This window comes from Carassius auratus, unplaced genomic scaffold (genome assembly GCF_003368295.1).
Source record: "Carassius auratus strain Wakin unplaced genomic scaffold, ASM336829v1 scaf_tig00001487, whole genome shotgun sequence".
In the NCBI taxonomy this organism is placed as follows: Eukaryota; Metazoa; Chordata; class Actinopteri; order Cypriniformes; family Cyprinidae; genus Carassius; species Carassius auratus.
The window spans coordinates 32,248-47,311 of record NW_020523363.1 but is presented as its reverse complement, the minus strand read 5'-3'; the positions used below and the strand labels follow the sequence as shown (position 1 = coordinate 47,311).

The 15,064-nt window shown below is 35.7% G+C and overlaps 1 protein-coding gene across 1 annotated transcript in view; it reads right to left on the bottom strand.

Moving 5' to 3' along the window:
- Positions 1 to 30: 30 nt before the first annotated feature.
- LOC113069332 (extracellular matrix protein FRAS1-like) overlaps positions 31 to 15,064 on the bottom strand; it is a gene marked incomplete at its 3' end in the record, with an annotated part of 41,968 nt that continues 26,934 nt past the window's right edge. The window contains exons 3-10 of the mRNA XM_026242342.1: positions 6,526 to 6,633; positions 5,842 to 5,934; positions 5,224 to 5,383; positions 3,981 to 4,114; positions 3,758 to 3,841; positions 2,284 to 2,385; positions 1,136 to 1,327; positions 31 to 72 (exon numbers count right to left, since the gene is read on the bottom strand). Coding sequence (XP_026098127.1) covers positions 31 to 72; positions 1,136 to 1,327; positions 2,284 to 2,385; positions 3,758 to 3,841; positions 3,981 to 4,114; positions 5,224 to 5,383; positions 5,842 to 5,934; positions 6,526 to 6,633 — 915 coding nt within the window. The remainder of the gene's footprint in view (positions 73 to 1,135; positions 1,328 to 2,283; positions 2,386 to 3,757; positions 3,842 to 3,980; positions 4,115 to 5,223; positions 5,384 to 5,841; positions 5,935 to 6,525; positions 6,634 to 15,064) is intronic.

Here is a 15,064-nt window from a genome sequence, read left to right as displayed (position 1 = left end):
AATATGTACAGGAACTGGTTGTAATCTTACACTCTGGCAGCATTTCCCAGGCAAATGGACCAGTTTTTCTCCCTGGCACAAGGTGTGAAATTTTAGTTCATTTAATTTCAGCATGAAAACACCCACAGGGGAATGATTAGCCGTCTGACACAGAGCCACAAATCTCTAATTACATCACATTTCCAATTCTACCTCTGAGGTTCTTTATAGGGGGCCGCTATCAATAGTCATTTACATTCATGAGAGAATCTTTAGTTGTTTCTTTGTAACACTGTGTTAGATCACCAAAGCCATGGTAGTTTTACAGGCGAATCAGAAAATGTCAGTGAAATACGGAACTAAAGATGGGAAAGAGGGTTTGATCAATGTTTTCAAAAAGATATAGAAGCATTTGTTGTATTTGTTTGTTGTTTAATGACACACTCTATTACTATGACTTCAATGAACATCAGATCTTATTTTAATTAATGCAGGACCTAAAAAACCACTGCACTGAAAAAAATAATATATATATATATATATATATATATATATATATATATATATATATATATATATATATATATATATATATACAGACTGACATGAGGTTGAAGTAGAAATATTTAAAAATAATTGCGTTACCACTTTTTAGAGCATGCATAATAGTTTTTTGCTCCAGAATGTTTGTAACATTTAAGACCTGATAGGTTTCTGTTCAAACTTGTGTACTACTCTTTTAAACTTCAAAGTAGTGAAATTCACAGGGCTTCAAAACTTTTAAGTCAGAGTTTCCTCTCTACAGAATAACCTTTATAGTGGCAATTCTGGATTGGGGCCAAAAGTATAATTAATAAGTGATAAATCTCCACATTGCTCAACCTTTCAAAGCTCCTTATGATTAATGGAGAAGCAGAGAATATATTGATTGAATAAAGTTATAATTCATAACCAGGACAGATGACCACAGAGATAATGTGCCCCAGGTCTCAAATTCATCTGGTATATTTTGCCCTAATAATAGTAAACATATATATATATAGGGCATCCCCTCAAGCTGAGCTTGTTAATTGTGTCTTTTAATGAGCAGAGCAAGTATGTGTCCCTGCTGATAGCTCTGCATAGAAATGTGTTCCCTATAAAATTAGACACATACCCGTGGGCACTCTGATCTGGCGCACTCGACCCGTTGGCACAGCACCTGACCCCGTTCACACATGCAGAACTCACAACCGGTGCCATTCCACATATCACCATGGTAACGGGCAATGCCCTCATAGAGGCAGCTGCCTTTTGATGAGACACAATCTTCACAACACTGTCCAGCTCGCTTGACCTTCGTCTGACCCTGAGGAGAACACACGTTAGCAGACATTATAAAATGTCACACTTGTTATAATGCACATCAGGACATTTGGTAACCCTTTATTTTACGGTGTTCTTGTGACACATTACAGGTACTTACTATTATAATAGCAATAAATTATGCATAATTGCATGCAAGTAACCCTAAGCTAAAACCTAACCATATAGAAAGTACATGTAATTAATTAATATTACTCAGTATTTAACAGTATAAATACACTGTAACAAGGACAGCTTTAAAAAATGTAACCAATCATTTTTACTTGTGCCTCAGTTTGTAAAAAAACAAATAAAAAAATCTGTTGTAAACAACAACTTCCATTTAATAGAGCTTAACTTGTATATAACCCAAAATACTCCCTTATAAATCCCACAAAATTGTGTGTTTTTTTTTTAATAAAAAATAGGAAAATATATAATAGCCTATAAGAAAAGACTGAAGAACTGTTTAAATATGCTAAAAGTGAATTTTGACAACTTTTAGCATATATATGGACTCCAGTTAATAAAATAAATGGTATAAGCCATAAAAGTCTCATTTTCATTTAATGAGGTAATTTCATGCTCTTTTAAAAGAGTCACGCTATAAGGTAAGATATAAAAACCAAATGTCTGTTCCTGCTGAGTATTGTTCTAAAGCACAGTTTACATAAGATCATGAATTTTGCATGAAAGCAAAAGACTGAGATGAAAAACACCCGGAGCAACAGACAAAATGTGAAATATATGGTGCAAACAATCCTGGATGACGAAAATCCTAACTGTCACTTATAGGCCCAAGAAGCATAAACTTGAAGAATCAAAGTGAGATTGTATTCAATTGTAAATGACAACAGTCAGTTAGCCTACAGCATCTCTTTTGTGATCTTCTCTGCAAGTGTGAAGGTCAAGAAAGTGTGTTTTACATGAAGTGTTGGGGTGGAATGGATTCCTGCTGACCTTGTCACAGTGGAGAGGAGGACACTTCTCTGTCTGACAGCGAGAATGACCGCGATCGCACACACAGGTGGTACAGCTGCCTCTCTGCCACTGCTCACCATGCTAAGGACACACCACATACACAGTAAAAGACTTCTGAGAAAGGGGGACATCTGCCATCAATACTGCATTTTTTAAATGCATGTAAAATCCCAAAAAAACAAAGCTACACCACCAATGTCTCGATTCAATTTAAAAATTCAGATGGCATCTCAATGCTCTTCAAAGCTTCAGCAGCAGAACAAATTACAGCACATAATGAATTTAAAATTAATGACAATTTCAGCCAATGCTGTAGTGAACAAGACAAGTACTAGAAGGAGATGAAAAGAGTGGTGGATGTTATCCTCTCTAAATCCCTGCTTTGCTTTCACACGATCCACTGTGATCAAAAGAGCTGAATTCCGCTGAGTGGGACGTGATTGCTGAGAGCACGGTGAACAGAGAAACAGCCCTAAATGACATGCTGATGAGAGATTTCTGGGACGCTTGTGACGCTTGTGTCTAAAGAGAGGTGTCAGTACTGCAAGGATGAAACCACGTACTCCAGACAGCGGTGATCAAATGGAATAATTTAAGAATTAACCGCATGATTCAACCATCATCTTTATATGCTATGTCTATAGTAATATTGACTCTGGAGCTTTATTTGTTTAAGAGAGTTTCATCATGACGCAAGCGTGTGGCGTGCTGATGTAAAACACATGCAGAAGAAAGCATGCACATGTGTCGTCATCCTCTCCACAACGGCACAAGAAGAAGAATTCTTGAGTAAAGTCATTATTTTTGTTTTCTTTGCATAGAAAACGTATTCTCATAGCTTCGTAAAATTACGGTTGAACGACTGATGTCACATGGTTCATTTTAACAATGTCCTAACTGCGCTTCTGTGTCTTGACTTTGGTAATATCCTTGCTGTCTATGGAAGGTCAGAAAGCTGTCAGATTTCATATAAAATATCTTAATTTGTGTTTCCAACGATGGATGAAGGTCTTATGGGTTTGGAATGACATGTAATTAAAGACAGAATTTTGATTTTGGGGTGAAATTTCCCTTTAATGAAGCAGACAAAAACTGCAAATTGAGAGAGAGTGAGCAAACGGATGAAGAGTCACTTGAGGCAATGATGTGTAATGTGTGTGAGAACAATGGAGAGAGGAACACGAGATGATATGAGGCAAAGAATGAAGTGTGGAAGAATGACAGAAGCAGGAGTGACAAGCATATCACACACACACACTCAGACAGGCTTTATGCTAAACCCATCTGCCACAGTATTAATGATGAACACACTTTAACCCACACTTACGATCCCCTCCTTCAAAAGGTCTTCCGTAATACAGTCATGCATTGTCCCATCTGTCACTCTCAATCTATCTCTGTCCTGGGATTTCTGTGTATATTTCACCTTCCTCAAATCTCTTTTCCGGCTTACCTTGTACTCATTCCCAGCCTCCATGCAGGGATTCGGCTCACATTGAGGACAGCACTGTCCTGGCCGGACCACCAGAATCTCATTCTGTTTATCAAATGAGTACATCAACATGCTGTTTTTAATAGCTAGAACAATATGTATAATAACAGGGTTAATTAGTCTAGGTTTACAGATGGCATGGAAAGTTTTGCACATCTAAACACAGTTTTGGCTTGTTACTGACCGCTTTGCATGTAACGGGCTGACACTCTGCAACCAGGCATTCAGCACGACCGTTTTTGCATCGACACTTTGTACAGGGGCTGGATGTCCATTCCACCCCATCTCTGTACTGACGGCCTTCCCAAGAGCAAGAGGCTATGGAGTGAGAAAGAATATTTTAATTGCAAAATTGTACTCTAATCTCTAAAAGAAAAAAGCAGATCATTGGTCTCTGACAGTATGAAGCAGAATAAACCCTCTTGTGACACATATAGCTAAGAAAAAGCAAACCTGTTAAAAGCAATCAGCAAAACATTCAAAAAAGAGAGGCAAACACATGATTGCTTCAAACAACACAACACGCAAAAGCTGAAGTGTTGTAATATATGTGCCACTAGTGACAACAAAAAGAACAGCAAAATCAATAGCGGTTTTCAAAAAGTCTTCAGTATCTACCCAGTTTGACATTGTTTGAGCAAATTCATGCCCAAATTTACACCACCGGTTGAGACAATGCTGTTAGAGGTGCTCAAACGGATGGCAATTCCATTTGAGGCCAACAGAATTGACACACATTTTTGACATTTGTTGAATTACCAACAGATAATTTCATCTGTAACATGATGTACATGAAGAACATTTAGGAAGGGAAGTTGGTTCTGTCCTTGGGTTTTTGATTGGATGGGGGCAGATCTGATCGTAAGCTTGTAGTAAACTTTAAGAAAGGTTTGAGGTTTAAGCGGACGTCATGACTGGAGAAGTCCAAAATACATCACCAGAGAGAAGTCTGTTGTTATATTTTGACTCATAAATAAATGGTCAAAAAAAAAAAAAAGACAAGACGAACCATAAGGATGGATGAATTGTTCACAATAAATTCAGTGACATGCATTTTGAAAACATACTTTAACAAGAAAATCGAGACAAAAAGTTTTTATCAGGGGTAGCTTATGTTCATTTCTCTTTGACCATTAATATTGTTTTCAGGTGTTATAAATCAACATATTCAACTTTATAAAAAAGTAAATATATATTCCTAAAAATATAGATATAAACAAATGTACCCAGTGAATTTGTCCCAAAAAATATTATTATTTTGATTTCCATGTGATGTCGTGTGTTCTATAGGACAATACATTCCTAAACATTATCAAATTTTTCCTATGAAGTAAATACAATGTCTGACGAAAACAAGAAACGGTGGCAAAGGAAAGCAATAACCGTCACAAGAAGTTGAACATTAAAAAAGTTGCAGCTTACTGTACCTCCATTATGAGCACATACAGGGCAGCAGTCTCCATCTGGGATGAAAGGACTCTGGTCTTTCCCACAACTAAGAGGAGGACAAGCACGTGGCCCACAGGTCACCTTCCCATTAGAGCATGTGCACACCGAACATTTGGAATCACTCCACTGACTGTTATGCTGAGTGAGTGAGTGAGTGAGTGAGTGGGGGAGAGAGAGAGAGTGGTTATTAAGGACATGGATCAAGAGAGATGCTGACTGCAAAACACAATAAAAGTCTTAAAATAAATTAGAAAACTGTTATCTTTAAATTTGTGCAAACAGAATGTCACAAAGATCACTTATTGTTCTGAGCCTGAATGCCAACACAGCCTGCTCTCCTAAGTAAATGCTACTTGACTTGAAAGCTACACTGCTAGAATCTTAAACAGAGCACCAAGTGGCTCTTTAGCAGGGATGACTGGGACAAAAAAAGAAGCTTGCTCTGGCAAGGAAGAGTGAATGGTAACAAAACCGCTTTTGTGCACAAAACGAAGCAATCACCGGGTGTTTGACCAGAAGTGGGAAGATTTGCCAAGGAACAGGATGAGGCTTTTAGCATCTTTCATTGGAGTTGTGTCATAAGCAGTGTCACTTACCCCATAAACCATTCCTTCATGCTGACAGATCCCAGGCAACTGTGCGAAACATTCCGGACAGCACTTGTTGGGTGGGATTCTCAAGCGCTCGCCCTAGGAAAAGATCCAAAGACATTTGAAGAGATGTATTAACATCCTAGAGAACATTTTATCATGACTCAGGACCAAGGAAACATAACGGGATCAAAACTATTGGCATTTGCAACCAGTGTTATTTTAGTATTATTTATGTACTACAAACTAATTTATTTAGTTTTAATTAGCTTTTCAAATGTTTTCATTTTAAATTTGGTTTAGGTTTTAAGTAATTTTGTTATGCGCATTGCCATTTTTATAAATATTGATAGTTTTAGTACTTCAACTGCAACCTATTTTTATTTCTCTCCAAGGCAACATTTTTCATTTCTGTTCAGCTTTTTCAAGTTTGATTTGCAATGATAGAGCTTAGAAATGCCAGGCAAATCTTTTATAAGACGAATGTATTCTGAAAGAAGAAAGTCATAAATGCCTAGGATGGCTTGAGGGGGATTAAATAACAGGCTAATTTTCATTTTTTTGGTGAAATAACCCTTTAATGTTTAATTGTCTGCTTTCATACCTATAAGCTAACAAGGCATTCATCAAGCACCTTAGCCCTGTTATTGCCCCGTTTTAGTTGTCCATGAGCAAATAATTCATTCTTACCCTCTGAAAGTCACACTGGGGATTTTGGCAGCGAGTGGGTTTGCAGATGACAACATCATTGTAGCAGATGCAGTCTTGACAGGTGTCTGGTTTCCATGATGTATTGTTCTATGACAGGAAGAAAGGTACAAAGATATAACTCCATGCAGAACCAAATGCCATCATCTCTCAGTTTATTGAGCTTGCGTTGGGAATGATACAAAACTAAAAAGCAAAACCTTGAGAGTGTAACATCTAGAGATGACAAAATAAAAACAAGTCAGAGGGATCAATGTCCAGGCTGAAATAATGAACCTAAATTGAGCAATTTCCTTAATAAACATTCATAATCATAAATTAAATTTGTTAGAAATTTAATCCGAAACCATAAAAACAAGGCCATTAGACCCGAGACCCGAGACATCCCTATATTTAACACATTTAACAAAAACCCACCAATTCATTATCTCAACAAATTGGAATACTCCGTAAGACCAATAAAAAAAATATTCTTTAGTGAATTGTTGGCCTTCTGAGAAGTATGTTCATTTACTGAACATGTACTCAATACTTGATAGGGTCTCCTTTTGCTTTAATTACTGCCTCGGTTCGGTGTGGCATGGAGGTGATCAGTTTGTTGCACAGCTGAGGTTGTATGGTTTCTTTGACAGTGGCCTTTAGCTCATCTGCATTGTTTGGTCTCTTGTTTCTCATCTTCCTCTTGACAATACACCATGCACACCAACACCATGATCATTTAACCAACTTTAGGTGCTTTTGGCAGTGTGGGTAGGTGCCAAATCCTGCTGGAAAATGAAATCAGTATCTTCAAAAAACTGGTCAGCAGAAGGAAGCATGAAAGTGCTCCAAAATTTCTTGGTAAACGTGTGCAGTGACTTTGGTTTTCAAAAAACACAATCGACCAACACCAGCAGATGACATTGCACCCCAAATCATCACAGACTGTGGAAACTTAACACTGGACTTCAAGCAACTTGGGCTATGAGCTTCTCCACCCTTCCTCCAGACTCTAGGACCTTGGTTTCCAAATGAAATACAATTTGGACCACTGGGCAACAGTCGAGTTCTTCTTCTCCTTAACAGGTAAGATGCCTCTGATGTTGTCTGTGGTTCAGCAAGTTCCTTGACACGTCTGTGTGTGGTGGCTCTTGATGTCTTAACCAGAGCCACAGTGCATTTCTTGTGGAGTTCACTCAAATTCTTGAATCGATTTTGCTTGACAATCCTCATAAGGCAGTGGTTCTCTCAGTTGGTTGAGCTTCTTTTTCTTCCGAACTTTTTCCTTCCACTCAACTTTCTGTTAACATGCTCGGATACAGCACTCTGTGAACAGCCAGCTTCTTTGGCAATGAATGTTTGTGGCTTACCCTCCTTGTGAAGGGTGTCAGTGATTGTCTTCTGGACAACTGTCTGATCAGCTGTCTTCCCCATGATTGTGTAGCCTAGTGCACCAAACTGAGAGACCATTTTGAGGCTCAGGTTTGATTGGCATGTCACCATATTCTAATTTGTTGAGATGAGTTGTGTTATGTGTTGATGTGAATTGGTGGGACCATGAGTGTGACTCCCAAATGAGGAGCACACAAGGGTTAAAGTCCATGTGACAATTCAGATATATGCACAAAAAACTTTGAGTGCTCTTAGTGATCATACATTCTGTACGGCTGTATTTTAAATCACACAGAGTGACAACTATCCTGAGGAGCCATCTTGTCAAAGTGACACTCTGAGCAAGTGTTGATGGGTTGTGTATTTCAGCACAGCACCTAGCCTCTGAAGTGACACTCTGCACAGATGTCTTAATGGGGAATGGCCCCAATGTGGCTTTGAATGGCCAGCTCGGAGAGATCTGAGCAGAGTCAATATCTCAGCAAACTGTCCATGGTTTCCAGACGCCCAGAGTGGTGATAAAATCTTCTAAAAACACATCTCCTGTGATCTGTGGCATGCAGCACATTCAGCTAAAACTGTGAAAAAAAAACTTTGCACCTAATAGGAAAGAAGTCTAGAAAACATTGTTAAAAATAAACATTATGTGAAAAAAAAAATACACTTATATTTTAGTACCTTAGTACCTTATTGAACCTTATTGTAAAGTGTTACCAAAATACGTATTGTTCCAAGCACATATTCTTCTGTGGAACATAAAAGGTTGGTGTTTGAAGAATATTCTGGACACTCCTTTCCACAGAAGTAAAATAAACGAAGAGAATACAAGAACAGCTGCAGAATTAAAAGTGTGCTGTGTTTTCTTAATCATAACTAGATAAAAGTAAAACCTTCTATGAGACATTACTAACAAAACTCCAGGTATTTCCTGACATTCCCTTAATGATAATCTTATCAAACCAATCAAAACAAAACAAATTTGAATTTGCCTGAGTTAGCTTGAGATTACGTTCCTATTGCATAGTGAGTAAGCAGGTCCCTGAAGTACTGATTTTTTTTAATGGATAGTTATTGTAATGACAGAAAGCATGTTGTATTTCTCCAGCAGATTTTTGAAACATTTTTGAACAAGCAACACATTTGAGATGACATTTTCATTAGCTGAACAAAATAGGCCACATAAGTTTGAACTCCTAATCACAACAATCATACACAATAAATTTAAGGACAATTCTGTCTAAATAAAATATAAAGATTAGATGAAAAACTTAAACAATGAAAGCAAAGAAAATTACAAATTATACCTTGGGAACTAACTAAAATATGTTAAAGCTGAAGCACTAAAATTGCAACAACTATAAAATTTAATTTAAGCTTTATGAAAATAAATATTATGACAAGGACATAACAAACTTTCGAAAATTCATAGCTGATATTTCTGAGATATATTTGCAATAATAAATCTCATGGTTATTGTTAGTGAATGTATAAAGTTCATAATGAAGCCACAGACGTAGTTCCATACAGTTGTGATAAAAACTTTTGTCTTGAATTAAAAATTATACACTACTAAACAATAAAGTTGAGTTTTTATTTTTTTCTAAAGGTGGTTTTGCAGGCACGTTCACATCCTCCCCAAAAAGTGAAGAGAGCAGGTATCTCTGTCTAAAAGCTATTTGGTTGATGTATTGAGCTGTCTGAAATGAGCCCCTGGACTCGCTTCAAACAACGTATGAGAAGAATCGACAAATAAGGACACTAGTTGGCAAAGCTAAAGATAGGGCTGCATTTGGTCCAGCTGACATGTTTAAGTTAAGGAGCATACTGTGAGTTAGGTGTACCTGCACAATCTCCAGGGCACACAAGAGTTTGTGTAACAGAACATATTTGATCAATCGGCTGAGGAAGTAATGACATATTTGGTGCAGTTCAGATACACACCATTAGCCACAGACAAACGGCCTGTTGTGTCCAGTGGATGATTCAAGACTGTATTTAGCGAGGGAAACAATTTATCTTCTGTTCCTGTGTCATTCAAAGGATCATGTGACTTTCTACTCATCTCGATAAGCAAAAACAACAGTGGGTTGTTTAAATTAGATCTGGGTAAAACATCACATTAAAAGCTGAAAACCCTTTGGGTCATGATTAAATGTTCCTATTTCAATTCTATAAGCCTAGACGGCTATAAGCCTAAGCAAGCAGACGGTAATTGAGTCCAAATTGAGCTGGACTTGATTTAGGCAGTGAGAGATCAGCCAGAACTGAGCCATTGCGCTGACTAATTAAATTAGAAAATGTGCTAAATCGTATCCCCAGCCAATTGAGTCCACCAAAGCAGTGGCTGACGGCCACAGATACAAGCAAAGCAACTTAACCTTCATTATTATAAAAGATCTTAAAATGAGTCTTGACTACATCCTAAATCAGCTATATGGAGGATAGTAGTCATATGGGATGGACAAAGCAACCTGAGAAAATTTTTTTAATGTTGTAATTGTTCAATACCATACAGTAGATGGGGTTTTATTGAATTTATAAAAATTACTCGTGACTTGAAAGCAGGAGTAAAAATTTGCTCCAATATTTTGCATTGACTGCCTTTGTTTTCAAGGAAAAGTGTTTATGGATTCATAGAGTTAGATTGTACACTATGCACACTACCGTTCAAATGTTGGTCGGGTCAGTATGAATTTTTTTAATGTTTTTGAAATAGGCTTTTTATGCTCAAAACGGGCTGCATTTATTTGATTAGATGTAATATTATCAAATATTATTACAATTAAAAATAAAAGTTTTAAAATAAGAGTTTATTTTAAAACGTAATTTATTCCTGTGGTGGCAAAGCTGAATTTCCATTACTCCAGTCTTTGGTGATCCTGATGAAAGCATTATATATTATATTATTAAAACAGCATAATATGCTGATTTGCTGCTCATTTTATTATTTTTTTTTTTTTTTTTTTTTTTTTTTTTTTTAAGTATGCTGAAAAAAGTATTTGCTTCTTTCAAAAACTAAATCAAACTTTTGGTAGTGTATAACTTCCAGCTTGCTTCCTATAAAACATTGTTAGCATATATAAAAATCTATTGCAAAAAAATAAAAAGTGTCATTCCTTATGTGGAATAAATCATCATCATGGATCCTCATAATCCAACATCGTCTCTGACATTCCTGGGCAGAGTGGGCATATGTGAAAACAACCTGGCTGACCCTCTCTTTACAACAACATAATGTAAAATGCATGAAGGACATCTGGTATCATGTTTCAGGAAAGGATGGTGTGCTGAAGACACAGCACTGTGTTTCCTGTTCCTTTGAAAAAATCTGGGCTTCAATACATTCAAATGTATTCGGTTTCTGCACTTCAATTGCCTTCTGCAAAATTTCCTTCTTATGTCAGCCAAGCATGATTATATGCAAATTTCTTGCAAGGCAAGCGGTGAGACTAAAAGGTTGCCGAAAAGGACGTCTAAATCTATTTGTCACTGCACAGATATGCTCAAACGGTCACATCTTGTTTAGAGAAAGTAAAGCAGGAAGAAACATCATAAAAATGTTAAGAAGAAAAAAATGATACAGCTACATAGCATGTTCTAATTATACCTCCTTTTTATATTAAAACCAATTTAAAAAGCCACAGGGTGGATTTTATTCCCTTATTGTTATTTTTAATAGCCTGCACAAAATACAACATATGTTATTCTCCCAAAGCAAATGTGATAATTGCTGCCTTCTGAATGTGCAGAGATGTGTCTAATATGGAAAAATGGAAATGTTAAGTACGAAAACAATTTTTTTTATGTGAAGCTCAAAGTCGTCTAGTCCCCGTTGTAAACACTGAAATTATGAGTATAAAATGAAGGCTGTCAAGACGTACACAGATTAGCTCCAATGTAAAAAGAAACCAGTAAATTAAGTTATGTTGTGCTCGCTTCTAGAATTGCATTTGGGCAACTCCTTTTGAAAATGGAATTTGGAAACCCAATAATTAACACTGATAACTTGTGTGTTTGTAAGAAACAAATCTGCTTTCAGCAAAAATATGAGTCCTATATCTATAATATTGCTTTCTCCAGTGATAAAATTGTCTCGTCTGAATCAGGAGAGAAATATGCAAAGATCAAGTACTTGTTTAAAATCTTAAACAGTCCAAAACAGTTCTAAACAAATATGATGGTTGATACTGATGTAAGAGGACAAGAAGAGATCAACTCTTCACTAAAGGAAACATTATTATGGATTAGGGCCAGAAGCAGCTGTTTAAAGTTAAACACCCCCAATGATTGATTTGTTTCTTACAAACACGCAGCTTTTGACTTCATAAAATATTAATTGAAGGACTGGAGTCATGTGGATTACTTGTGAATAGTTTTGATGTTTTTGTTGATCCTAAATTTGAAGAAACAAGCTTATCTACATCTTGGATGGCCTAAAGGGGAAGTAAATTCATTTTTATTTTAGGTCAACTATTTCTTAAATAAAAATATATTTTTTATTATTGTCATTCTCAAAAGAAAAAAAAATTGAAGTGCTTAGTTTCTTCTGACTTAGAAAACATTTCAAAAGCTATTTAGAATTTGATTTAACTCTTTTAAAAGACAGTGTATTCAAATGAACAGATCAGTCAGATGTTTCAAGGACATTTTAATTGATTACATTTAAATAATAATATAGTATTGTGTATATGGTATATTACTTTTTTTTGTAAAGCACTTTGAATTACCATCGTGTATGAAATGTGCTATATAAATAGCCTTGCCTTGACTATTGCAGGCAGCAGCTTTCAGTTAATACTGGAGAAATTGATAAAGTCGGTATTAGTGTATGAGTGGAGACACTGAATGCTAGAAGATAAAAAAGAATAGGACTTAATGAAAGTGAAGATGGAATTAAGGAGAAAAAGAAACATGATCAAACGCTTTTCGAGATAAACTCCTCTGGATATGGTCAAATAGATTTTTCAATAATTTACCCTTTCTGGCAACTTCAACAAAAAGAAAGCAAGAACTTGAACTTATGTTGAAAACATTAAAACAGCAATGCTGGTAATATGGCTTCATTCTGTCAGCAATCCTTCATATTTATGTCAAGATTATTTCTTCATGATCGTCCCATTTGCACACCTTTAATACAAGCAACAAAAAGTACCTCAGACATCCAGTGTACAAACAGTTTTCTAAAACCAAAGTTTACTTCACTTCAAATGGGTACTTTTGACCTCCAATGCAACCATTGAATTATGAATGCTAAAAACCTTGAAAGATGATGGGGACAACAACACTACTGCACTTTAACCAGGTAAATCTGTTCACTTGTGCATTCTACCTGAGTAAACAAAAATGCAGTCTGGAAGGTAGTGAAATTCCTCTAAGATACAAAGAGGGATGGTAAATTATTTACCAAAAAAATGGCTTTGTGGCAAAACCTGTTCTTAGGGTGGGCTCTGTCAAACAATGTGGGAGATTTGCCCTGAAAAAAAATCACTTTAAGTAGGCTGTTTCCGACAATAAAGAATGTAGGCACTATTACGTCTGTTGATGAATGGTTAACATTTATGTGCTGGATGGTTGATCAAACAGGTTTACTCCATCAGGGGAGTCCATTCACTCTTATCTTAGTCAGTTATTTTACTTCAAATATTAAATTGCATCTACTATACAAAAGTAACCCTAACCCTAACCCTAACTTGAGTCTTCAATTTTCTTTCAGAATAATCCTTTAGCAAACATTTTAATATGCTGATTTGGTGTTTTAAAAACATTTCCTGTTATTACCAATGGTGAAACGTCAATTGTGCCGCTTAATATTTTTGGGGAAACTTCTTTGATGAATAGAATGTTCAATAGAACAGCATTAATTTGAATAAAATGAAAATAAATATTTCAATGGTTTGAATGGTGTCTGAATAAACTAAAACTAGCTACATAAAAAAACATTCTAAAGTCTAATCGATGCTGTTTAAAAACGTCCCAAATGGATGCCAAATGAAGGCTCTGCAGAGGGGATGTCCAACTGTAACAGAAATCTCAATGGCAGATTAAATTAAAGAAAACGTATAATTTTTTAAAACAGAATCCCTGACAAAGCTCTTAAAATGATATTTAAAACGTTCTGCACGCTATGACAATGTGCAGCTCTTTTTACATTAGTCTTGATGTTGATTTAGAGCTCACCAACCTTTCATCTGGCATACTGGCATTTTTGTAAAACAAGAAATCCTCATATTTCCACTCCACAATCAATATCTTACAGGTTGTTGTCACTCTGCTTTAAAGCTGAAAGCAAATATTAAAGGGATAGTTCACCTAAAACTGAAAACTCTGTTATTAATTACTCACCCTCATGTCGTGCATCTTCAGAAAACACATGAACATATTTCTGATGAAATCCGAGAACTCTCTGACCCTCTCATTGACAGCAAAGATCATAACACCATCAAGGTCCACAAAATTACTAGGACTAGTGGTTGCCCCGATATAGTTTTTTTTTTTAACCAATTTTTGATTACAATTTTATATATATATATATATATATATATATATATATATATATATATATATATATATATATATATATTGGGAAATGTTAAATAATTTGAAAATTGGTTAAAAAATAAATGTTTAAAATAAACATATTTCTACTTTAGATGACAAAGTATTTTTCACAAATAAATAAATATTTAATAAAAATATAATTAAAAATGAAGTAAACAATGTAAAGAAAAGGACACTCAGTATTCTGTGAAGTTCGTGTACATTGGGAATAATATTTTTCAAATAAAGCCAAGGTAACGCTCATTTTACATGTTACAACATTCAGTGTATGGAAAATAACCATAATGACAGAAATAGAAATTCACATATTTATAAACTGTAAGAAGTAAAGCTACAATTTTATACTAGAAATGCAGTAACTGTAAGAGAAAATAATGAATATAATAATGATTAAAATAATGATGATGATGATGATGATGATAATAACTATGCCCCCGTTTGTAAGGAAGCTTGTAATTTCTCTTTCCAATGCGGTCACATCACGTGACAAAAGAACAAATGATAGGTTAAAGCCTTTTATACAGTCTGTGGTTAAAGCTTATGGGGCTGTCACGTGGTGAAGGAAGGACTCAATCCTGATGATGACTTGATA